The following is a 25,526-nucleotide window of genomic DNA, read 5'->3' on the forward strand; positions in this document are numbered from 1 at the left end:
AGCCCAGCGTGCGGTCCTGTCCCGGCAGGGCGCGCACAGGAAGCAGCCATGTGCCCCCCGGGTGTAAAGGACCGCGATGCAGTCCCGTGCAGCGCCTTCCATGACCCTCTGCTGCCTGTGCCTGCGGCTCCCACACTGCAGAGTGCGCGCTCTCCAATCAGGTTTGCTGTGAGCAGTGGCGGGGTGACCTCCTGGCGGCGTCACTGCTCCCTGATGTAACCTCCTGCGGGTGTGTAGCCCGCTGTGCACTGGGCGGCCCGTGTAGGTCGTGTGTGTCTGCAGGGCCCTTCACACAAGGACAGAATCGAACAGCACCTTCCCAACCATCCCGTTGCTCAGCGGCACGTGACTGCACTGCAAGGTGCGAAGTCCAACCCCATAGAACGTATGTCCCCGTGTCACACGTCTGAGCGTCTGCGTGGTTCTGCTGGGCTTAGTTCATCAGCCCAGTTCCCTGAGACACAGGTGAACCAGGAACCAGGTACCCGTGGCTGGAAGGAGCAACCCCTAACGCAGTGGCTGAAGATGGAGGCTTCCGGCCGGAGTGCAGCGGGGCGCACTAGCCCTCCCTCCTCCTGCGTGGCCATCCCCTGGGCCTCGGAGCCCGGTGTGTTCTCCCGACACCCCACTTCCACTTGGAAGAGCCATGTGGCCCCGCCTGGCACGGGGAGCCGGACATGTGGCACCTGGGTGAGACGCCAACTTCTGTGGGCCGCTCAGTGCTGGGGAAGGACAAGGAAGAGACCAAGGTGTGGGCCGCCTGGCACCGCCCTCCACATCAGACACTTCCTCTGCGGCCGAGCTCAGCCTCCGGAGGCCTGACAGGAGCCCCCGCTGCGGGCCTGCAGCCCGGAACACGTGGCCACGAGCCCGTGGCTGTGGTGGAGGGAGGCCCCTCCTAGTTCAGATGGACTGAAAATGCAGTCCACGTGGGATTTCAGAGCCAGGCCAGGAAAGAAAATGTAAAATATGTCTTTAATAGATTATTCAATTGACACATGTTGAAATGACAATATTTTGGATATGTTGGGTTAAATAAAATATATCATTAAAATTAATTTCAAGACGGTGAGCACCGGCCGAGGGTGCGTGATCGCAGGTCCGGCTCCCGCAGGCCCCACCGAGTCCCGACCCTCAGCTGCCCCCACCTCGCCTCGCCCCCGCCGCCATGCGCCCCGCCGCGCGCACTGTTTCCGGGGCGTGGCGCTGCTGCTCCCGCGGCCCCTTTGCTGGTGCTGGAACTCACGGACAGCTTCGAGAGTCGTCTCCGACACCGGCTCTGCGGGCCTCCTGCTGGTGTGGACACCGCAAGAGGCTTGCCCCGAGCATGAAGCTGCAGCTACTCGATTAAAAGGAACAGTCCCATTAGCAGAGGTTGATTGTGCTGCCAACACAAACACCTGTAACAAGTATGGAGTCAGTGGATATCCAACCCTGAAGGTATTTAGAGATGGTGATTCTTCAGGTGCTTATGATGGCCCAGGCCTGCTGGTGGGATTGGAGCCGACCAGCTGCAGTTCCTCTCAGGCCTGAGGAAGAATGTGAGAAGTTCATTGGTGATAAAGATGCTTCTGTGGTGGGTTTTTTCAAGGATTTATTCAGTGAAGCTCACTCTGAATTTCTAAAAGCAGCCAGCAACGTGAGGGATAACTACCGATCTGCACACACCAATATTGAGTCTCTGGTGAACAAGTATGATGATGATGATGGAGAAGGTATCACCTTGTTTCGTCCTTCACATCTGATGAACAAGTTTGAAGACAAAATTTCAGCATATAAAGTACAGAAAATGACCAGTGGCAAGATTTAAAAAATTATCCTTGAAAACATTTTTGATATCTGCCCTCACATGACAGAAGATAATAAAGACTTAATACGGGGCAAGGACTTACTTGTGGCGTACTATGACGTGGACTACGAAAAGAATGCTAACGGTTCCAGCGACTGGAGAAACAGGGTGATGATGGTAGCAAAGAAATTCCCGGATGCTGGACACTAACTTAACTTTGCTGTAGCTAGCTGCAAAACCTTTAGCCGTGATCTTTCCGATTTGGGTTTGGAAAGCACTGCCAGAGAGACTCCTGTTGTTGCTATCAGAACTGCAAAAGGAGAGAAGTTTGTCATGCAGGAGGAATTCTTGCGTGATGGCAAGGCTCTTGAGAGATTCCTGCACGATTACTTTGATGGCAACCTGAAGAGATACCTAAAATCTGAGCCAATCACAGAGAGCAATGATGGGCCCGTAAAGGCACTGGTAGCAGAGAATTCTGATGAAACAGCGAATGATGTAAACAAAGATGTGCTGATTGAATTCCATGCTCCTTGGTGTGGCCACGGTAAGAATCTGGAACCTAAGTATAAAGAACTGGGAGAGAAGCTCAGAAAAGACCCGAATGTTATTATAGCCGGTGATGTGCCTTCTCCAAATGAAGTCAGAGGTTTTCCTACCATCTACTTCTCTCCAGCCAACAAGAAGCTAGAGCCAAAGAAATATGAAGGTGGCCATGAATTAAGTGATTTTATTAGCTATCTACAGCGAGAGGCTACAAACCCCCCTGTAATTCAAGAAGAAAAACCCAAGAAGAAAAAGAAGGCACAGGAGGATCTCTAAAGCAGCAGCCAAACATTCCACTTTGTAAAGAACTCTTCCACCAGAGCTGGGAAAACCATTAGGGAAGGACTGGTACCCATATGGGATTATTACCTCTCAGGGCTGAGAGGATAGATGGAAATTATCTGAATCCTGTTAAATTTTCTCTAAACTATTTGTTAGCTGCACTATTCGTGGAAATACCAGGACCAGTTTATGTTTGTGCTTTTGGGAAAAATTATTTGTGTTGCTGGGAGTGGAGGGAATTGAGTTGGGGGTTATTCTCTAATTTATTTTTTTTTGTACATTTGGAACAGTGATAATGAATGAGCCCCCTTTAAACTGTCAAAAAAAATAATTTCAACTTTTTAAAATCCAGCCCCTAGAAGTCTTAAGATTTCAGATGTGGCTCAGGGTACATTTCTGTTGGGCAGTGCCAACCTAGAGTAGTTCCCAAGTCTTAAATTTTAGAAAGTTCTTAAAACAATTACACTAAGAAGTTTTTTCCCTCAGTATATCATACACCACTTTGAGATGACTGGGAGAGGAAAATAAAGAAATCAAATACGGTCCTACCCACCCCCACCCCACCCCCCAAACCCTGTGCCGCATCCATTTACGGCTAGGGTTCAGGATCTGAAGAAGGGGCCTTGCACAAATGAAAACACTAGACAAGAAATATGAATTTAGAAAGCATGGGGGCCAGGCGGAAACTTCCCTCTGGTGCAGAAGCTCGCTGAAAACTCAGTCCTGTCTGCTTTTATTCACTTGAGTATACATTTGCCCTTTAGGAATGCATACAGGCATATCAAAGATAAAGTTTGGTAACAGTAAAAGGGTTATCAGGTTAGGGAATTGCCTTCAGCCATTGAGCCCACAGCAGGGCAATATTATGCTGATTTTCAGCCCTGCTGAATATCAAAATCCATTGGCCTTCCAATGGGTCTTTTTGCATTTACTTAGCCTCCAGCACCCTGCGCCTCCCCCCACCCCCCTTGTGCCCCTGCTCTTCCCAATCTTTCTTCCTAAGACATGCTCAGCAGCGAGGCCATCCTCTGCCCCCGAGACTCCAGGCCAGCACAGCTGAACTGAAGCCATGACCCTGCTCCTCCTCCGCAGCCGCCTGAGACTGGCCTTCATCACCTCATCATCGCCTCCTGAAAAACCCTGCAGGACTCATGGGAAAATGGGCAAACCACCTGCAACATGTACACCTGTAACCAAAACACTAACAAAAACAATCACTGTACTTATTTAAAGCCCTACTAAAGTTGAAGATATTAAATTCCTAATAATCCAATAACTATAGGACTTCACCTTTTGAAAAAGGAGTTGATGGCATCTTGATGGAAGGAGTTAATGGTATCTACAAAAGGATGGATGGTTCCTAATTCTGGATATTAAAATTCAGAGATGCCCAGGCCAGGTAGCACAGCTAGAGCATCATCCCAAAATGCAAGATTGCAGGTTTGATCCCCAGTCAGGGCACAGACAAGAATGAACCAATGGATGGATAAATAAGTGGAAGAACAAGTCAATGTTTCTCACCTCTCTCTCTCTCTCTCTCTGTCTCCCCCCCCCCCCTCAAAAGAATCAATTTTTAAGAATTCAGAGCCCTGGGTGGTGTTGCTCAGTGTTTGAAGCATTCGCCCAAGGAGCAAAGGGACCTGGGTTTGATTCCTAGTCAAGGGCATGTACCTGGGTTGCAGGTTTGCTCTCTTTCTTCCCCTGACCCCACCCCTGTCAGGGCTTGTGCAGGAGGCAACCAGTCAGTGTCTCTCTCTCAAGTCAATGTTTCTCTCTCCCTCTCCCTTTCTCCCTTCCACTCTCTCTAAAAATCAATGAAAAAAATATCCTCAGGTGAGGATTAACAACAACAACAAAAATTCACAGAGCCCAGCTGGCATGGCTCAGTGGTTGGGTGTCGAACTATGAACCAGGAGGTCACGGTTTGATTCCTGGTCAGGGCACATTCCCGGGTTTCGAGCTCAATCCCCAATGGGGGTGGGAGGGTGTGCAGGGCAGCCGGCCAATGACTCTCTTTCATCATTGATGTTTCTATCTCTCTCTCCCTCTCCCTTCCTCTCTGAAATCAATAAAAATATATATTTTTTAAATCACAGAGATCAGGGAGAATCACATAGTGATTGGGGTGCATGGCCAAGCAGAGTCCCAAGGACACTGAAGGATGTCAGGTTATGCTACTTTGCATTGGCAACTGTTACCCTGGTACGGCACACAACGGAGCCTACCAAGGACAGTCACCCCTGAGTCCGTTACCCACACTATCCAGAAACATTGCACTTTACTAATCACACAGCAGCAACTGCACATTGTAGCCAGGCCTGCAATCGGTTTGCTTCACGCTTGCAATTCCGGTTCCTGCCAGCAGGAGGAGATAGCATGCTGTGCCACAACCAGCCAATAATGTCCAGTTAAATACTTGGTCACAAGGTGGCCAAGCTTCTCTAAATCTTTTTGTGTGGAAACGATAGTACCTTAAAGAAAGAACTGGGCGTGGGGAGCAATAGAGACTGCACTTCTGCACACTACCGTCAAACACACTGCTTCAGCGTTTGCGATGAAATGTAAAATGCTGCCCACGCTGTGCTCTGTGGCAAAGGGACAGAGCCATCCGTGGACGGATCGCACCGGCTGGTAAGAACCCTGTAGGTCCTTACACAGTGGGTTTCAGACTGCGCTTTCAGAGTTTGGTGAGAAAGCAAACGGAATGGTTAGTTTAACAGAAGGTGATCATCTGTCTTTTTATTTCCTTTTCTTTCTTTAAAATATATTTTTATTGATTTCAAAGAGGAAGGGAAAGGGAGAGAGAGAGAGACAGAAATATCAATGATGAAAGAGAATCATTGATCGGCTGCCTCCTGCACACTCAACACTGGGGATCGAGCCCGCAACCTGGGCATGTGCCCTTGACCGGAATCGAACCTGGGACCCTTCAGTCCGCAGGCCGATGCTCTATCCACTGAGCAAAACCCGCTAGGGCTTGATTTCCTTTTCTATGGCCACACGAAAATGATCATTCATAATCAGCGACCACAGAGGGAAGATGGCCAGCAGACACCAAGAACCAGCACTGGTTCCGCTGCCTATGGTCGCAGCAGGAAATCATGGCACTGTGCTGTGACCGTCCTCCCTAAAGCACAATAAGTGGTGCCACAGGTGATAGGTGACTAATTTCGTAAAAGCCCAGCTGCTTTCTCCTGTCAACTTTTGATTTCTGTGTATTCCTTGCTGACAACCATCAAGGCTAACAGCCAGGGGATCTTTATGGTAACCTCTAGGCCTGAATTACCTGGACAAGGAGTTATTAAACAGACAGACAGCCAGATGTCCGTTTCCCCAAAGGCAGAGGCCTGAGGGGAGCTGGTGACAAGGGTGGCCGACTCCCTGCCACCGCCACCGAGTCATGCTCAGCAGCTGATGCTCCGTTTCCAGTTCACAGAGATCAGCCGGCGCATGCTCTGCTCCTACCACACGGACATAGACGAGCTTTTCGCCGAAATCGACCACTGCCTGGCCATCAACCGCAGCGTCCTGCAGCAGCTGGATGGGCAGTGTGGCCGCAGGCTCACGGACGACGACTGGCAGGAGATCCAGGCACAGGTAGGCCCTCCACAGGGAAGTGGCGACCTTGGAGGGAGGCCTAGGGACCTTGACCTTCACACACACACACACACACACACCGGCTCTGGGTGACTGCCCGGGCGCCACCGGCCTCACCGCTCCCTGCGCTCCCCCTGGGTCTGCAGGGACCATGGGAGGAAGGGCCACTGAGAATCCAACAGAGGAAAAACTTACTTGAATGTCATAAAAATAAGAACATTTATAATGATGTTTAACAGCTACATAGAGCTGTTTTCTGAAAAAGACCATTCTATTGCTTAATTAAAAGTAATTCTGTATTGTAGATGCTCAGTATTTTATAAAGGATTTTGTTTCTAAATGTCTTACCACAGACGGGTCCAACCCCCTTTCATTTTCACAGGAGTAACAGGATGTGTATAGAATTAACATGTGTTTAGTGTTATTTTAACACAGGATGAGACTCATTCATTTGAGCAGATCCCTGTCTCTCAGGACCTCGGTCTCTCCTAATCTGGATGAACCGAGACCCTGAGAGGCTCTCCCTCTGTGTTGCAGGCCCTGCAGCGGGAGGACTCCGAGTGCTCCATCTGCCTGGCGCCGCTGGCGGGGAGCGGCCGGCGCCCCCGGGAGGCCGTGCTGCTGTCCTGCTCCCACATGTTTCACCACGTGTGCCTGCTCGCCCTGGAGCAGTTCTCCTGGGGCGACAGCTCGCCCTTCCACGCCTGCCCCCTCTGCCGCGCCTGCTACCAGAAGAAAATTCTTCAAAGTTGAATGTCATGGTCAAGGAAAAGTTGCGCCACTCTGGGGCAAAGTCTACCTTAACTTCTGACAAACTGGGGACTTGGGGTTCAGTGCTGCAGTGCAACTTGTTCTCCAGGGAAGGACCCTCACAGTTGTGCATAGGAAACATAACTATATTTAAAAAGCTGACAACTCATCCAGTGTCCGTCTTCACTCTGTAAAAAGAACATTCCAGATTCATGAGTTTAATCCGTTGAAACAGGAGAGGGACGGATCTAACTTGAGTTCCTGAGATTCTGTAACTGCTGACTTGTGCCGAGTGGCCTGGCCGGGGTTGCTCAGAACAGAAAGTGCCCCTTCCTCTCCGGCGGTCTGTCTACCTGGCCCATCTCCACGGGGCTCTGGTGGGCACCCACGCAGCGTGGTGCTGCCGTGGCTGGTGTCTGACCAACAAGGGTCTGGAGGCCCCGCCATCATCCTCCTGCTGGCTCCCTGGGTGCTTCCCTGCTCTGTAAGAAATCCCCCTTGTGCTTCAGCCCTTGAATGTGTAAAAAATAAAATACTTGGTGGAGGTCGACATCAGAAGATGATCAATTCCATGTTCATGACTTAGGGCCACACATCCCGTTTCAGCTCAGCCCTGAGGAACCCCAGGAGTGGCTCTACCGCAGCGTCCTGCCCCTGGGACCCGGCTGCTTGCCCCGAGCAGGGACACCTGCCAGGAGCGACTCTGCAGCAGACCAGCCCGTCTCAGCCCTCGGCCGCTCCGCTCACGGCTCCGTCCAGCTCGTGGCTCTCCCCCGTCCCCCGAGTCCCCCACAAGTGTTCTACCGCTGGGGAAGAGCAGGCAGCGATGCCCATGGACCATGCGTGGGCATTGGGACCACATCACTGCAGCCACAGCCCAGGGCAGGCGGGGAGCCAGCGAGGCCGTGGTGGGCACACAGGGTGACAAGGGTGCACCTGTCAAGGGCGCCAAATGGGACCGAATGCTGGGATGCACGGCCTCCTCATTACTCGTCTCATCCTCTTAAAACACTAGCGTGCGCTTCACTTCTCTGGACTGCTTCCTACCACTCGGGAATCAGAGCTCGAGCGCCGTTCCAACGGAGCGTCACCCAGTGGGAGACGGACCGCACGGTGTGACCAACAGAGAGCCGGGGGAAGTGGGCACTGGCCCCGCCGTCCCCTTCGAAGGCCCTGACCGGTGGGCAGAGCCAGGTCGCCGTGGCCAGAGCAGGCAAGTCCACTGCCCCAAACCTGGGATCTAGAGGGAGGCCAGCGATGCCTGCATCACGCCATGAGGCACCGGGGCTCTGTTCCTGGGCTCCCCGAGCCCGATCTCAGCTCTGAGGGGAGCCCCAGCTCCAGGACCCCCTGCCCACGTCCTCGGGGTTCTGGTGCTGGCTCTGCTCCAGCGGTGGCCACCAGTTGACCGACGGTGAGGGAGGCGATGGTCAGGGCTGTGATCCCGAAACGTGGGACTCAGTGTGTGAGCCTTTTGACAGGAGGCTGGTGCGGGCAGACAGACAGACCCGTGGGGCAGAGCAGGGCCCCGAGCACCAACGACTTGCGCTGGAGAGCGACCTATGGATGTGTATTACGTCTCAATTAACTAGTGAGGAAGAAAACCAACAGGATTCTTTCAAACCATAGGGAAGGGAGGGATCTTTCAGTACTCATGGGAAATTTCAGATTTTGACGACTTCAAATTTTTAAATTTCCTAACAGCCAAAAACAAAGGGCAGGAATGGGAACTCCTATAACAGTGTCAACAATAAAAATAAACTTTAAAAATAATCAAAAATAAAGTTTAAAAATAACCAGGAAAAGTATTAACGACACACCCGGCAAATATTTCATATCCACATCACAGGGTTTTATAAAGCAATGTTCTGAAACACCAAAGTCCAGCGCTGCACGACTTTTAAGGACTTTTAAATGTTGTCGGCTGTTTCTATGCAGCCCACTGCTAAAAGTTAAAAAGGCTACAGTCCTTTATAGGAGCTGCTACAGCTAATTACGACATTGTCTCAGAAAGGCCGAGCAATTAAAATATTTAAATAGACTTTTCAAATAACAGCTGACACTTATCGAGCGCCTGCACTCAGACGCGTCAGCCACGCAGGGCGGGCGTCCGTGTAAAATGCTGTCGACATGCAAGTCTCCCGCGTCCCACTTCTGCCCTTGGAGTTGAGTGCGGTGGCTGTGGCCACTCTTCCTGGTCCTCCTCACAGCCCAGGTTCTGCACAGCCGCTTTGCACAGGGGGAGAGAACGAGGAAACGGGAAACCCAGGCCTCCGCCACCCGTCCTGGGGCTGCAGGTCCCCAGATCTGGGCCTGTGCGTTAAAGCGGGAGCCAAAGAGAACTTCCCCAAACCACCTCCTTCTGTAGGAAATGGGCCTCTGTGACCCATCTCCAGCATGGTCGGCTTTTGATGGAAATGGTTGCTGAATTTCCCCAGAGCAAACAGAATGTAGGGAGGAGGGAAGAGGATATAAGAACAAAGCACTGTGGCCAACATCATGGTGGAAACCCCCGAGGTACCTGCCTCAACTAGACTGGGGGAGGTGGAGGCAACTAGAAAAGGCTTCAGCCCAATTTTTTTAAATGGCCCAATGGGAGACAGCAAGACCTAAGCGACATATGAGGAAACAGGTGACCCCATAGTGCTCAGCCAATGAGGACCCGGAGGAGGGAATGAATAAACAGGCTGTGTTTGCTGCCCCAGGTGTGCCTGTACAACTGGACAGACACCTGCTCTTGAGAACTTATTAAAAGTCTGATTTTTCCCATACTTCTGTCTCTGAGTCCGTTACTTGAATTCGGACAGGTGAGGATTTCTCACAATTCCTTTCAAGGCAATCAAGTAGTGTTCTTAAGGCCCAAATGTCTCACACGTGTTCTCTACCTGGTTTACTGTCCCCGTCAAGACTGAGGTGACAGCTCTGAGCCACGCCTTTTTGGTTTAGAGGAGCGGAAGCTGTTTGGAGGTAGAGGGGCTCTGTCATTCAGTCCTGGGGACGGGGTGTGGGTGGGGGCCCTCCTCGGCCGTCAGTGGGAGTAAAACGTCCCTGAGAGGTGGTGTATATAGTGGTTAAGGGCAGGACTCGGGAGCTGGCCAGAGATTTGAATTCTGAATCCTGTGGGCCCCTGGACAGGTTCCTTAACCTCTCTGTGCTTCAGCTTCCCCACCTACAAAGTGGGAATAATACTGTCACTAACAGTACACACCTCACAGGGTCACCATGGGGATTGAATAAATGACATATGTAAATGCACATTCACACAAATTAAACGCTAAAGCAAAGCCTGGCGCCGGGAGCACCAAGTGGCTGCTGTTGGGAGTGTTCTTGTCATCACTATTTTAAAGCAGGAGGTCCCTTTTGCAAGCGACATACATAACATCAGTCTCACCTTAGAATCCAGCTTCCTGTCCCCTGGCGTGGGCAGCGCTTCGGAGCATCTGGAACCCAGTGCCTTGGCTGAGTGAGCCGAGCACACGGAGGCCAGCTGCTGCCACTTCCCCACCCCTCGGCACCCCACGACTGAAGCGGGGCCTGGGCCTGCGCTCGGGGAGACCGGGGAGACCGAGGCCAAGGTCTCCCTGCAAACGGCAGGCTCGCCCTGCCCGCCACTTCACCTCCAAGGCCACAGTGAGGACACAGCGAGAGGAGGTGGCTGCTGTGGACGCTGGAGGCGGAGACGCGCCCAGAGGACCGAGGGCCACATGGGAAGCGCCCACATTGGCATCGCATGAAGAGCTGGCACTTGACTGTCCAAATCCACCGTCTGCTGATACAAAAAACCGTGCAATTTCCAGGGCTGCCCCGCATCCCTGCAGCGGCCCCGTCTTCAGTAACAGTGTCTCAAAGGAAGATATACAAGGCGCAGTGACCACCGCCTCGGCCTCACTCCCAGCCCAGGGCCCTGCCCCGTGGTGGACACTGGGGGCCCTGCTCCCGGCCCAGCGTCCTGCTGGCCCGGCGGCTGGGCCTCTGCTTGGGAGGGCTCAGCAGTGAGACACCAAGAGGAGCTGTCTCCATCTGGATTTCCTATTTGGTTACATTTGAACTTGAAAGACACCTTCCTAATTGAGTTACACACAACTGGAGGTTAAATCACTTCTCTCAAAAACCAGCTCCCAGCTCTCCCCTTCCAGACATAGGGATCAATCACCTAGTTTTGAAATGTTATAATCCATTTGTTAGCGGTTCAGCGATTTCGACTGATTTTAATTACACTTTTGCGGGCAACAAGGACTCTGCATGCCTAGGACTTCTGCCTCAGGTATCTGGAATAACACATTTCACCTGATGAACAATTTTCACAGCCCTCAACGTGGTGTCTTTCAAACTAAAGTTTACCATCCATTAATACAGGTCAGGAAATGACTTAGTGGTTTATGTTAAAAAAAATAACAAAATGGAATAGAAAATGCCAGCATACATCACACACGTGAAAGGAGGCCCTCCTGGTTAAATGTTTGTTTATATGGACAGAAGTGTGTGCGTGTGGGTGCGCGTGCTGACTCACATGTACAGTGTGTCTCTTCTGTGGTCAGAAAGCGTAAAGCACTGCCTGTCGGTGCCTGCACCAGCGGCTAGTGTCCATCCTGTCCCGAGCGCTCGCTGCGCTGCCTGGACCACACTCAGTGCGGCCGAGCCTTCTGTGGGAGAGACCAGGGGAAGCACACAAATCTAGGTACTCAGTTAGGATAACACATCATTTCCGCGATCGAGGCTCCATCTCAGAGTGCAAGAAACTGGTCTACCAGTAACTCCACCATAAAGAGAGAAAATAGTGGCTTCTGCCTCCATTCAGTGTCTCACCAGAATTACTGCTCTTTATACAAGGAAATGGAAGTACCTATACATACCCTGAAGTTTTAGACATGATGGTATTTCCGATTTTTTAGAAAAACACATTTCAGTGCTTATAAGCACTCATTTTTGTAAAACTTTAATTTCTAAGACATTTAAATGGTCACACTGACAATATCTCATAGAAACAGGAGTAACAATTTGTAAAAAACAAACAAAACAAAAAAACAATGCCCTGTAAACAAATTTACCAGTGTCTCCAAACATTATTTTTAAAGTAACATCAGACCAGATTTTTTAAAGTTTAAAAAGATTTTTTAAAGTTTAAAAAGTCAGTACTGTATATACGCCCATATATTTTTTAAATTACTGTAAGAATTCTCTTTATTCATTAAATACTATGCAAACGACCAGAAAGCAACAAGGCTTCCAACCTGTGCTGTGGACAGATTCAGGGTGACCGAGGCCATGGGGGACCACTGTGGTCCAGCAAAGTCAGGCAGGTGTGGGTGCCCCGAAGACCTTTAACGCACCTGGGAGTCAGGACCACGAGAAAGTTCCCTCCCACCCACCACCCACTGTGCACTGAGCGCTAATGTGAATGTGTTTGTGTTTACTTAGAACAGATCTAGCTTAGAGAGAATGCTCATAAAGCTAAGAAAACATTAAATCTAAGAAATAGGTTGGAAAATCATTACAAAAGTTGTCATCTGTAAATTTTATAATTTTAAAATATTTTATTTAAATATGCAGAACCAATTAATGACAGGAGTTAGCTGAGTCTCCTCAAGAAACCTGTACCCCCAGGCCTAACGCCTTCAGAAAAGACACAGGAGATGGGAAGGGGGAGGCCTGTGGTCACGAGGGGCAGCGCCACTTTGGGGACGGCTGCTGGCCTTCACCAGCCCTCACTGACAGGTCCCTGCAGGCTCTGGCCCTGCGTGCAGGCCACGACCAGGCAGGGCCCTGTGTGTGGGTGTCCGTAGCAGGCCTCCCCGGGAGGCCCGGCCAGGTGGCTCAGTCCTCAGAGAGAAGCGGTCAGTGAACAGACCTGACACAAACACAGAAAAGGTGACTGTCTGCCCCAGACGCTGTCGGACGTCGTGCTCGTGCCCAGAACTCTTCCCGGGACGTGCCTGAACTGGGCTGACTGGGCAGCGCCACTCTGTTGAAAGAAGCGTGTCTTCTCCCGTGGCCGTCTGTCCCAGGGCAACTCCCACGAGTTCCCGCGAAAGCCACAGCTGGCAGCTGATGCCCACACGGGCAGATGCAGGAACGAGAAAGCACTGCATGCGCCTCCTTGGGCGCGTCCCATGCTGGCCATCACCAGCACGAGCACGAGGCTTACCGAGTACTGTTCACAATCCTCAACTATCTTTTAAGCGGCCTGCATTTCCACGTGGCTCTGAAGGAAGTGTGGGTGTACACGGAGGACAGGCAGTCAGTGGAGCTTACAAACATACCCATTCATTTTTCTTAATATTTTGACTCTAAGTGGAAATGTTTTGATGTCCAATATACACAGCCTGGTTTTCATAATTGCTCCCCCCCAAAAAGCTTTAAATGCAACAATTTGAGAAAAAAGTTATTTTACTGTTGCCTGCATAGATGGCTCATTGCACACACACAGTGCATATGAATATATGTACGTATTTACAGACATGTGAACATATGTGTGTATGTAGAGACATGTAGAGACCGGGTGTGGGGCTGTGCGGGGGCCCTCGGATCCTGCACGCTCGACCGACAGAACTCGGTCTCCTGGGGGACAACTTTATTCAGTGGACGTGGGGCCACGACACGACCCCGAGAATTATTTACAGCTTAACAACTGGGTGGCTAGCAGATCACGATAGTCGGCCAAACTCTTCTTATGCCAGAACCAGATGCTGTGCATTTGGTGCTAAACTGGTTGCTTTTCCGGGTCTGAGGTTTAAATGGCAAAAGTAGCGAAGCCTGAAGCAGCAGCAAAAGAAAAGGGCTTCTACCCAGAGGGCTTAGTTTAGGATGGACGAAGGAGCATGAGGAGTTAAGGGAGTTGAGAAAAAAGGGCTTAAAAAATGGTGTCATACAGCCCGTAAGGCGGGCGCTGGTCCCAGGGTCTCACACTGGCAGCTGTGCCAGGAGAGGTGACACTGACCGGCCATGAACTTGGAACCGGCTGGCCCCTCCCTCCTACCTTGGTGACGCAGGGCTGCCCAGGCGTGGGGGTAAGAGTTCCCTGTGTCCCCTGGACTCACATCTGTAACTAAATCTGAACTGTGCTTTGTTCCTGCGTCAAGGACGTGGAAAATATCAGGCGCCACGCCAGCTCCCACGTCCCAGGCACAGACACTCCCGCACCTTGTGCACGCCCTTGGCCTCGCCCCACGCCCTTGGCCACCTCCTGTCCCAGCACCAGGTGCCGCCAGCAGCCTCCACGTGTGCAGGTCCTGGGCTGGAGCGAGTCCTCGGAAGCCCTAGCTTCCCGGCTGCCTCCTGGTGGCCGTCCCGACAGAGCAGACGTGGGTGTGGGGCTGGAACCCACGCCCCGCAGGTTCCCAGAGGACAATTAGAACGTGAGCGGGGCCACCACGCCTGGGACCAGGAGTGTCCGAGTCACTCCCGCATCTGCGCTGAGAGCGGAGCGGCCTCACAGGACTTTCTGGTGCCCATTGGCAGACGGCTTGGCGGTGTCCGACTCCCGGGGCGCCCTGGATAAGTGCAGCTTATGGAGTCCTGCAGGGAGGAGGAAATGGTGAGAGGAGGCTCTGCCCCAGGCGGGTGGGGGTGGTGGGGCACTAATAGGAGTGAAGGTGCTGAGGACACCTCCAAGGGGTCTCTCTTCCACCCGGGCCCGGGCCAGCCCCGTGGCACACACAGCGCCCCATGGAGGTCCCGCCCCACTCACCCACCCTCAGCACTGATCCTCCTGCAAGCCTGTTCCTACCCCAAGGGCGCTTCCCAGGGAGCCCAACCCCAAACAAGCATCATCCATTTGTGTTTCAAAATACACACATATGAAGAACACAGGAAAATGCATGGACAGGCACAGCAAAATATGAAGCACGTATTTAAAAAGAAAGGCAATGGAAAACATTTCCCAAAAGAAAAAGAAATGGCAAAGCAACAAGTTAAACAAAGATAATATTTCAGAGAATAAAAAGTATTTATGTGAGTCACAGCAACCTGTGCCTCTGAGCCACCACTTCCACGGAACCCAACACAGAACAGTGCACCCACAGGAGAGGGGACAGGACACAGCCCTCCTGGGTGGGGGGTTCCTTCTGAAACATGGGTGCTGCCGGGATGGGGTTTGGAGGAACCAGTGTCTGTCTTGTGCAGAAGCCGCCATGGGCACCATCATCCGTAGCTAAATTGAGCGTCCACTGTGTGCAGATGCCCTGACGGGGCATCCAGGACCCTGCACGCAGCGGCCCCGCTGCGGGTACAGCCGCCCTATCGCAGAGGTGCCCGCGGGAGCTGAGCGAGCTTACAGCTCGGCGCCTTGCGGTTTAACTCTGGACACTGCCTGCCAGAACTGCCTGATCCCAGCCACTGTGCAGACCCCACAGCCAGAATCCCACACCTGGGCAGGGACCCACCCACTTTCTGGTGCTCCGGCTGAAGTGAGGCGTAACTTTTCCCTTTCGGGCCAATATTTCATCAGCCACCTCCTTACAGGGTTAGTATAAAGTAAAACACAAACAATCCGAAATCTTTTCTCCTTCCCCAAGGTCACCCTTTCTTTATTTAAAAAGTGTGTGTGTGTGTGTGTGTGTGTGTGTGTGTGTGTGTATATATATAAATAAAATTGATTTCAGAGAAGAACAGAGAGAGATAGAAACATCAATGATGAGAGAATCATTGATCAGCTGCCTCCTGCACACCCCACACTGGGGATTGAGCCCACAACCCAGGCATGTGCCCTGACGGGAATCAAACCCTGACCTCCTGGTTCCTAGGTTCACGTTCCACCACTGAGCACGCCGGCCAGGCCCAAAGGTCACCCTTTCAATCCCTGGGCTGGGAAGCCCTGGTGAGCCAAGCTTTGCTGTCGCTCACAAGGCTCAGTTACCTGAGCGCAGGGCCTCAGTGAGCCCAGCATCAGGCTGCCTTGTCCAGGAGCTGGAAACACAATGGAGCGTGGAGTGTGAGCGCCGAGCGTGGCCAGTGCAGGGGGGTGAGCTCACGTCAGGACTGTCTAGCATCAACTGCTGCCTTTCCCTTTTTGCTATAAAGGTTCATGCCCACACCCTGGAAGGCTGATGTGTGGTCCTTTCTATTGACCCGGGGCTCCCAACACCTAAAGGCTGGAACGTGCTTAGGATTACTGCTGACGTAAGCAGGACCAACACACTCCGAGGGCACATTTTCACCCACTGAGGAGTCGCGCCCACTGTCCCGTGGCCATGGAGACGGGGTCAGGACGCTTCGCTCCTAGGAATGCGAGAACACTATGCTTTATCCTGAGCTGTGTGGAGCTCACTGAGGAGAACTGGGGGTCGGCCTGACACCTGCAAAACCCAAACCTCATGAAAATCCTTCACTGAAACAGAAGGTGTCCTTCCCCAAAAATATCCTTCCGCCCTCCCCACTCCCTCCCAGCACCAGTCACAAGACAAAGAGCTGTTGCTTCCTATTACGACCGCGCAGGACGGGGCTCAGCCTCCCGAGAAGTGTGTCTGTCAGCGTCCCCACAGTCCTCAGGAGGAGCCTTACAGGTGAGGAAGGCCGTGCTTAGTGGGGAGGTCTCACACCAGGGTTAGGACTGTGACCTATAAGGGCTCACACATTTGGAGAAATGAGTGAGTGAAAACTGAAAATTAGCTCTCATGTAAAGTTATGAATTAGTAGGCAGAGAGAAACCACGCAGCGCCGGCGGATTACCTAGGGCCTTGAGGAGCTCTTCCCGGACCGCAGAGGTGAATTTTCTGACCAGACACAGTGTTGTCACCACAGCGAAAAGCAAATTGTAGGATAACACAATATAGAAATTTCCCAGCCAGTTAAACCTTCCGAAGTCTCCCAGAAGATCGAATCTAGTGATTCCTGTTAAAAACAAACAGCCCTTAAAATCAGGTATGATGTGTTCACAGACATCACAAAATAAAGTGCAAATCAGATCAATTCCTTGGCCTTTCCCATTTCTGTCAGTGACTATGCCTTGTGGAACCAGACCCGTCCGCCCTGCCTGCTCCCCCACGTGCTACTCACACAGAGGTCACATAGAGGTCATGCTCACACTGACCAGAACTGCCCTGCTGCTGGGGGGGGGGGCGCGAGGGGGATAAGGATGTGGGGGCGAGTGAACACTGACCCAGGAAACAGGGGTCTGATAGAAAAAGACACCTGACAACCCACTCCTTCCCCATCCCCGCCTGTCCACGTCCTTGGAGAGGGCGCCTGCCTCTCCATGCCCTCGACTCAAATTCTGTTTCTCCATCGCACACGTGACCTGGAACAGCTTTGCCTCCTCTGGCTGCTTTACTGCCTCCTTTCCCCACAGGATGAGTCCTGAGAGCAGGGGCTTCATCTTTCTGACTCCTGTGGTCCCAATGCCAGAGCAAAGCCTTGCGTACACTCAATACTTACTACAGCCTATATAATAATCCTACATATAATAAAAGGGTAATATGCAAATTGATTGAACAGTGGAACCACCGGTAGCTATGGCACGCACTGACTACCAGGGGGCAGACGCTCAACGCAGGAGCTGCCCCCTGGTGGTCAGTGCGCTCCCACAGGGGGAGCACTGCTGAGCCAGAAGCCAGGCTCATGGCTGGCAAGCGCAGCAGCGGTGGTGGGAGCCTCTCCCACCTCCGAGGCAGTGCTAAGGATGTCTGTCTGACCGCTCCCCGGAAGGGGCGGGGGGGGGAGCGGCCTAAGCCATCAGTCAGACATCACCTGAGGGCTCCCGGACTGTGAGAGGGCACAGGCTGGGCTGAGGGACCCTCCCGAGTGCACGAATCTTGTACACCGGGCCTCTAGTAAATTAATAAACACACAGGCAAGTCCTTTTCAGGAAAAAATCATTCATGGGAATCAGATGCTACAGGTTTGACGAATAAAATGGCACAGCTGGAAATGCAGCGTGGTTGTGTCATATTGCAAGGAAGTCCCTTTAACTCACCTGTACACGCTTATAAAAGCAATAATTTAAACAGTCCTTCTCTTCAATGAGCACGTGCCTTGGCCCATACTTACTGGAAAGGATGTGTAAATGGTAAGATTTTCTGACCATTGGTATACTGTTGCCATCTCTCAAGGAAGAACTTAAAGAGCTACAGAGGGTCATATAAAAATTTAACCACAAAGCACTATAAATCAAAACCTTTATTTTAGCCCTGACCTGTCTGGCTCAGTGGATAGAGCATTGGCCTGCAGACTGAAAGGTCCCAGGTTCGATTCCAGTCAAGGGCATGTACCTTGGTTGTGGGCACATCCCCAGTAGGAGATGTACAGGAGGCAGCTGATCGATGTTTCTCTCTCATCGATGCTTCTAACTCTCTATCCCTCTCCCTTCCTTTCTGTAAAAAAATCAATTAAAATATATTTTTAAAAAAACACAACCCTTTATTTTATGAGTGCTCTAAGGGTTTCAAGAATGACTTCGACTAACCTCCATTTCACCTTGTAAGCCAGCTTTCAGACTTAACTCTCATCCCCACCCCAATGCAATCCCATCACCTGCCCAGGGCAGACTCTACAAAAGCAACCCATAGAGACAGCAGAAAACTCTTCATACCAAACAGGCAGGAAAACAGGATGTTTCCAAAAGTAGCTCTTTTGTAGTCACATCTACCCAGCGCCAATGGCTTTGACTTTGAGAGACAATAATCTACTATAATGTTTTAAGGAGCTAGAAGATTAATGAAAACATACAAACAACAAAATCTTTCTAAAGGCAACAGGGACCCAGAGTCCAGCCAGGGATGCTGCACGGCCCCACACCACAAGACCACGGCAATGGCCGTGGCTGCAGCTCCTCGGAAGTCTTGGTGAAACTTTACTTGTTAAAAGGAATACGTGTCTAATTATATATTTTATTTTTCAAATAGAATACCCTTTAATTTAGCCTAAGAAGGTATCTGTAAACAAGACTGAGTCCTTCCAAACAAGCTTCATTGGTTTCAGCCCAGAGATATTTGACCTTCAGGGCCAAAGATGCCTTTGAGAATCTAGTGGGAGCCATGGCTCTTTTCATAAGAAAGCACACAAATGCACAAATCTTCCATATCATGACACTCACTGATGTAGGAGCCGGAAGGTCACAGGACAGAATCCTTGTCGGACACTCCTCAGAGCCTTATCTAGTCTGAACCTTCTTGATCAGACAGCACCGTTGGCAAAACAAAATGAGAGCACATATACCCAACACATGTGTGTGCAATTATTTATAAATGATGCTAGTCACTGGCATACACATTACACATAGACAAAACAAAGGCTTAGCTAAAAAGTCCCAACAATAAAGGTAAACGCAAGTTCTACTGATTTGTTCACACAGCCAAGTCTTCCTTTGTGAATTCCTGGGGCCCAGACTCCACGTTTGAGACCACTGGTGTGAACTAACAGTGATCAGCCACTCCCCAAATGTGACGCATGTACCACGTTGGGACCACACTGCCACGTGTGAATGGAGTTGGCAAGATGCCCCCGGAGTGAGAATGGAGCATACATCTGGGAACCATACATCCAGGGGCCTGCTGCCACAGTGCACCGAGAACTGTCCCAATTTAGTTTCATATTTTAAAAATCTAACTAATGCTGACTAGGATCACACAGAGCTCTTCAACTCTGAAAATCTTCTGTGAGACTGGACAGCAAGAGACCTCGGCAATCACTTCTCTAAATGTCATGGCAATCGTTAAACTAAAAAATGTACCTTTCTATTAAAGTACCAACACTTAAGAAAAAGTAACAATACTTACATTTTAACTTAAAAACACTTACTATACAAATGTGTAATACTTCAAAATCTCTACTTCTGGAGAAAGGTATGAGAGTCTTAATTTTTAAGGCAGCAAAATTTAAAATACTACTAACTGTAAAAAAATTCAATTATCAAATGTTAACCCTCCTCATCAAATATTGAAGTGCTTATTCCCATTTACGAGTGCATTTTTTTAAGATAAGTAAGACATATATGAGGTAGGAACCTTAAAGTTAGGCTGTGGATAAGCATAGGCCCTATTATCTGTATTATCTGACAATAAAATACTCTTCACGACAAAGTGCACAGCAGTCTGCCCACTAGGATTCAAGTGGAAATGTCTGCTGCTACTGCCTTGAATTAAGATCTCTTTCTATTCATATTATACAACGAAGGTACAAACTTAACCTCACTCCAAGGAGCTGGTTATCCACGGGCAATGTGAGTCAACAGAATTCATGTGCGTTAGCCCACCAGAGTCAGCTTCGGTGTTTAGCAAGAATATTCATGTTTTCCACTAGCAAGACAATGAGAGAGAGGTCACAGAGCCTCACACACTCAAGGATCATTCACGCAATCTGATCAGTAAATGATGTGTGCTGGCAAACCACACAGCTGACGTGCAACGGGCCTCTAGTCCTATCTAATAAAAGACAAAAAGGGTAATTGACCGTACCTTCACTATGCTTCCCATTGGCTAATCAGGGAGATATGCAAATTAACCGCCAACCAAGATGGCGGCCTGCAGCCACGCAGCTGAAGCGAGCAGGAGGCTTGCTTGCTCCAGTGATGGAGGAAGCCAAGGTTCCTCGCCTGCCGCGGCCTGGATCTAAGCTCCAAAAGCAACAAAGTTTCAATTATAGAAGCTAAACAAACCCCAGATACCTACCTGCTTTCAGCCGGCTGTGGCCACGGAGTGGAGCTGGCTCTTAGCTCCAGTGACGACAACAAAGTTTCAATTATAGAAGCTAAACAAACCCCAGATACCTGCTTTCAGCAGGCCGTGGCCTCAGAGCTGGAGTGAGCAAGAGCCAGCTCTCAGCTCCAGTGACGGCAACAAAGTTTCAATTATAGAAGGTAAATAAATCCCAGAATTAAAAAAAAAAGAAAAAAAGGAGAGGCTGGGAGCTTCAGTCGCCAGCCAGCCTGAAAACAGCCCTCAGCCCCTCACCTAGACTGGCCAGGCACCCCAGTGGGGACCCCCACCCTAAAGGGGGTGTGGCCAGCCTGAAAACAGCCATCAGCCCCTCACCCAGGCTGGCCAGGCACCCAAGCGGGACCCCCACCCTGATCCGGGACACCCTTCAGAGCAAACCAGCCGGCCCCCACCTGTGCACCAGGCCTCTATCCTATATATTAAAAGGATAATATGCAAATTGACCCTAACAGCAGAAAGACTGGGAATGACTGGTCACTATGACACACACTGACCACCAGGGGGCAGACGCTCAATGCAGGAGCTGCCCTCTGGTGGTCAGTGCGCTCCCACATGGGGGAGCTCTGCTCAGCCACAAGCCAGGCTGATGGCTGCCAGTACAGCGGTGGTGGTGGGAGCCTCTCCCGCCTCCTCAGCAGCACTAAGGATGTCCGACTGCAGCTTAGGTCTGCTCCCCGCTGGCAAGTGGACATCATCTGCCTTTGAAGATACAGAAATGCTAAAATGGATCTGCTTACTCTGCCATGGAATATTCAGCAATCCTTGTGGAACAATTCCTAAGTAGTATTAAAACAAAGGAAAATGGAAAAGGGAGAGTTAATAGATATCAATAGGTAAAAAGTTATAATCAGAAGATGAGAAGATGGAGGTTTGATTAATAAATAAATAAAGATGGCCTCTTATTACCTGCTTCTTGTATTCTTGACTCTTTTCCATCCTCAGTGCTCCCCACCCCACTTTCACCCATCATATTGTCATTAACCTTCTATAGCCCAATGCTGGCCAGAGCTCCACATGAATCATCCTCTGTGGAACTTGGGTAATGAATTTCACTCTTTCCATTTTCTCTCTAAGTGGATTAATCTTTCTCTCAGCAATGCTGTTATCATTTCCAAACAAAACAAAACAAAACAAAACAGAACAAAGTTGTCTTGGTCATAGCCACATTAAGCTGCTGTACGAGGTTTATCAATTGAAAAACCATACGAAACTTTAATACATGGAATGTAATATAAAATAATTGAGCAGCATTTCAAGAGGATAAAAAAGATACTTCAGAAAGAGCAAGCCATAGCCTGGCTTATATAAATTCAATTTTTAAAGAAGCATGTGCCTGCACAGCCTCAATGGTTTAAAGAAACTTGGTTCACTAAAGCTCGAAAACTTTCTGAAATCTGCTCTTGTACTTTACTATATCAACCACTTTTCAACCAATGTACTATTTGTTGCTAACATCTATAAACTAAAATGATTCCCTCTGTAAAATGTATCTGGATCAATGTAATCCAATACATTCAATAACTTTATTCATTGTTCCTAGACTGTTCTATAATTATAAAATGATATTGCTGGTTATATTAGTGAATGGTTACTCCAAGAACAAGTCTAGTGTCTAAGTAAATAATTTCTCTCCAGACAACTATGATAATGTAATTGATATTGGATCTTATGGAAAGAAACCTGCTTTAGGCAAGAACAAAACTAGTTCTAAGTTATCTACTATGTGACCTTTAACAACTTATTTAAACTATATGAGTCACAGTTGCTTCATAAAGGGAGTAACTTACTTTCCGAGTTGATTTTATGGTTATTAACATATGTAAAATAAATCCCTCTGCTTGTACATTTCATGAAAGTTTAGAGATAGCATTGTATTGTGGTAGTGGAAAAGAGAAGCAAGTTGGGTAAATTTAGCATAAATTCACTGAATTTAATATCTTTTGCTTATAAAATAAAAAGTAATGTTCTGTAAATATAGCAATTTGTTAATGAATTTCTTGAAATAAACCTATTAACACTATTGTCTGAATTTTAACTGGTTACTGTCAAATATAGGAACTCTTCAATAGCCAGCTATGATTCTACAAATGCATCTAATGTTGCTTACTTATTTTTATTGTGACATCATTTAAATTTCTAAGGTACTTTTCAACAAGCACAACAAAATACTCTAGGTCTGATTTTTCTAATCTTATACATAAACAAAAAGTTTAAGTGTATGTTTATTTCTATTAAATATCAGATAAGTTGCTGAACTTATAAATCAGCTGAAACCAAGACTTTTCATTTGAGAGTCAGATAATCCTTAAGATATCTACTAGTCTATAATAATAAAAGCATAATATGCTAATTAGACTGGATGACCTGTGTCCTGGGTGCCTGCTGTTGGCTAGAGGGAAGCCTGGGTCCTGGGTGCCAGAGTGAAGCCGATGCCAGGAGCTGGGGGAAGGAAGGCCTACTCTTGCAAGAATTTTGTGCACCGGGCCTCTAGTATATAATAAAAGCCTAAGTGACCATTACAGCAGAACGACCAGAACGACGGGTCGCTATGATGCACACTGACCACCAGGGGCAGACGCTCAACACAGGAGCTGCCCCCTGGAGGTCAGTGTGCTCCCCCTGCTCAGCCAGAGGCCGACCTCACACTAAGGAGCAGTAAGCTGAGTGGTAAGGAACAGCGAGCAGGTGGGTTGTAAAGAGCAAGTGGTCCCGGACTGCGAGAGAGATGTCCGCCTGCCAGCTTAGGCCCACTCCCCAGGAGAGGGAACAGGCCAGGTTGAGGGACCCCCCCCCCAAGTGCATGAATTTCGTGCACTGGGCCTCTAGTGGGGTTTATAACGTGTACAAGTAAAATGTATGACAACAGTAGCACAAAAGCTGACAGGGAAAAAATGGAACAACACAGGTTTGAACTGTGTAGGCCCACTTATAGACAGATTTTTTTAAATAAACACCTGTACTGTTTTTGATCCCAGTTGGAAATCTGAGGGCTGGCTGTATGCATTGATCTGTACCTTTTTATATATGGGACTTAAGCATCTGCTGATTTTGGTATCTGGGGGGATCCTGGAACCAATCCCATAAGAACAAATAAATTCTGGGGGAGTCAAAAGTTATATGTGGATTTTTGACTGTGCAGTGGTTTGGCACCCACAGCCCCTATGTTCTTCAAGGATCAATCGTCTATTGTTATAAGGTTCTTATACCAACTATAACCTGAAGGTAGACTGTGATAAGTTTAAAATGTATACTATAGATTAAGGACTTGGGACAAGCAGCTAGCTGATAGAAGGAGCTTTGCCTACCCTCCTATCCTAGCCTTCTTTTAAATTATCACTGCTGATAATCTGCAGTTCCATTCATGCTGTTGCAAAGGAAAAACTTCCTGAATAATCAACAGAAGACTCACAGGAGAGAACCCTGATGCCTGAGGACTGAAAGTGGAGATGGCATACAGACTGGTGGGAGGGGCAGAGGTGCAAAAGGGCTGGCCAGGCGCCCACAGACAGCAGCTGAGTCCTGGAGAGATATCTCAGCTGTGGGGGGGGGGGTCACTGAGAACTCGGGTCTAATCTGTAAGCTGGGCCCACCAGCAGAGAGCACCAGAACTGAGAAGGGTACATAATATCTGGCTATGAAAAGCAGTGGGGTGCTGTCTGCCAGGGGGAGAGCTAGGAATTCAGGCACCCACTTAAAGGGCCAATGCACAAAATTCCCTGTGGAGCCACCCACCTTGTGCTCCAGCAGAGGGAGGGTGAAGTGGACTGGAGCTATATGAGCAAAACCCAGGACTAGGAACTGGGGGCATAGAACTCAGAAGGCAGACACCCCCGGTTTCCTGTGCTGAGTCATTCCCTCATGCAGCAGAGGACATCTTTGCCAAATAGACATTTGCCATGCCTGGGGGAAGACAATGACATACCCTATTGGAAAACAATTTTCCCTGAGGCACTTCAGAGACTATAAATAACAACTAGCCTCCAGGCTGAAGCAACTGCCCCACCCTGTTGGAAAAAAGTCTCCACACCTGAGGATGATTGCCTGGGGCAATTCATATCTGAATCCTATCAGTCTGTAGGCAGAAGAGATCTCTGGAAGCTTTGAGTCTTTACCTGATCTAATCAGTCAGAAACAGCATTTAACACTGCCCTAAAGAAGAGATTGAGAGGCGTAAAGCAAGTATGTCAAACTCATGGCCCGTGGTTCACAATGAATATTTTTGCAGCCCAGCCAATATAACGGTATATAAGAAACATTTTAATAAAAATTTCATAACTTAATTTTTACAATATCCTGTTATACATAATCTATATATATATATGAAAGCCAAGCGCCCGAACAGCAGAACGACCAGAATGACCGGTGGCTATGACACGCATTGCAGTGACCAACCAGCCTGATCGGGGCTGGGCCAGGCCAGCCTGCCTGCGGCCCCTCCATCCTGCCAGCCCCGCCCACGACCATCTCCCCCGCCCCACTGTGACCTTCAGTGATTCTAAGTAAGTAAACACTCTCCAGCCTTCATAGACCAGGAACCTGAATGACAAGTGATCAGGAGGAAAACTGCTCACGGTCAGCACCGTCAGTCAGGTGTCCAGGAGAGGTGCCCAGCACCACCACCATCTTCCTGCATTCTCTCTCCACTGCTTCCTACCAAAGAGGGCAGCCACATCACACCACGGCCTCTCTTTAGAGGGCTTGTCAGCAGGGAACTAACCCACATGACCTTACTAGGGGGAGGTTTAGAAACAGAAGCTGTAAGTGTCCCTGACATTGAAGCGCCTTTGAAGCTTCAACTCATCCAAAAGCCAACAGCAAATGTGTATGCATCCTGCAAAGATCTTTGACAGAAATAACTCCACCCACTGGCCCAGCCCCCGTTCGCTGCCCGCCCCCCCCCCCCCCCCCCCCCC

General features: G+C 49.5%; 2 protein-coding genes and 1 pseudogene across 2 annotated transcripts in view; 2 read left to right on the forward strand and 1 right to left on the reverse strand.

Annotated features, from left to right (window-relative positions):
* The window catches only part of RNF32 (ring finger protein 32), a 24,806-nt gene extending 17,839 nt beyond the window's left edge, over positions 1-6,967 (forward strand). The window contains exons 7-8 of the mRNA XM_005861187.1: positions 6,047-6,214; positions 6,752-6,967. Of these exons, the coding sequence (XP_005861249.1) occupies positions 6,047-6,214; positions 6,752-6,967 (384 nt within the window). The remainder of the gene's footprint in view (positions 1-6,046; positions 6,215-6,751) is intronic.
* LOC106725221 lies at positions 1,149-2,877 on the forward strand (annotated as a pseudogene).
* Positions 6,968-14,393: 7,426 nt separating the features above from the next.
* The window catches only part of LMBR1 (limb development membrane protein 1), a gene marked incomplete at its 5' end in the record, with an annotated part of 119,555 nt that continues 108,422 nt past the window's right edge, over positions 14,394-25,526 (reverse strand). The window contains 2 exons of the mRNA XM_014535564.1: positions 14,394-14,479; positions 16,631-16,792. Of these exons, the coding sequence (XP_014391050.1) occupies positions 14,394-14,479; positions 16,631-16,792 (248 nt within the window). The remainder of the gene's footprint in view (positions 14,480-16,630; positions 16,793-25,526) is intronic.

The sequence above is a fragment of the Myotis brandtii genome, unplaced genomic scaffold, assembly GCF_000412655.1.
Source record: "Myotis brandtii unplaced genomic scaffold, ASM41265v1 scaffold145, whole genome shotgun sequence".
Lineage (NCBI taxonomy): Eukaryota > Metazoa > Chordata > Mammalia > Chiroptera > Vespertilionidae > Myotis > Myotis brandtii.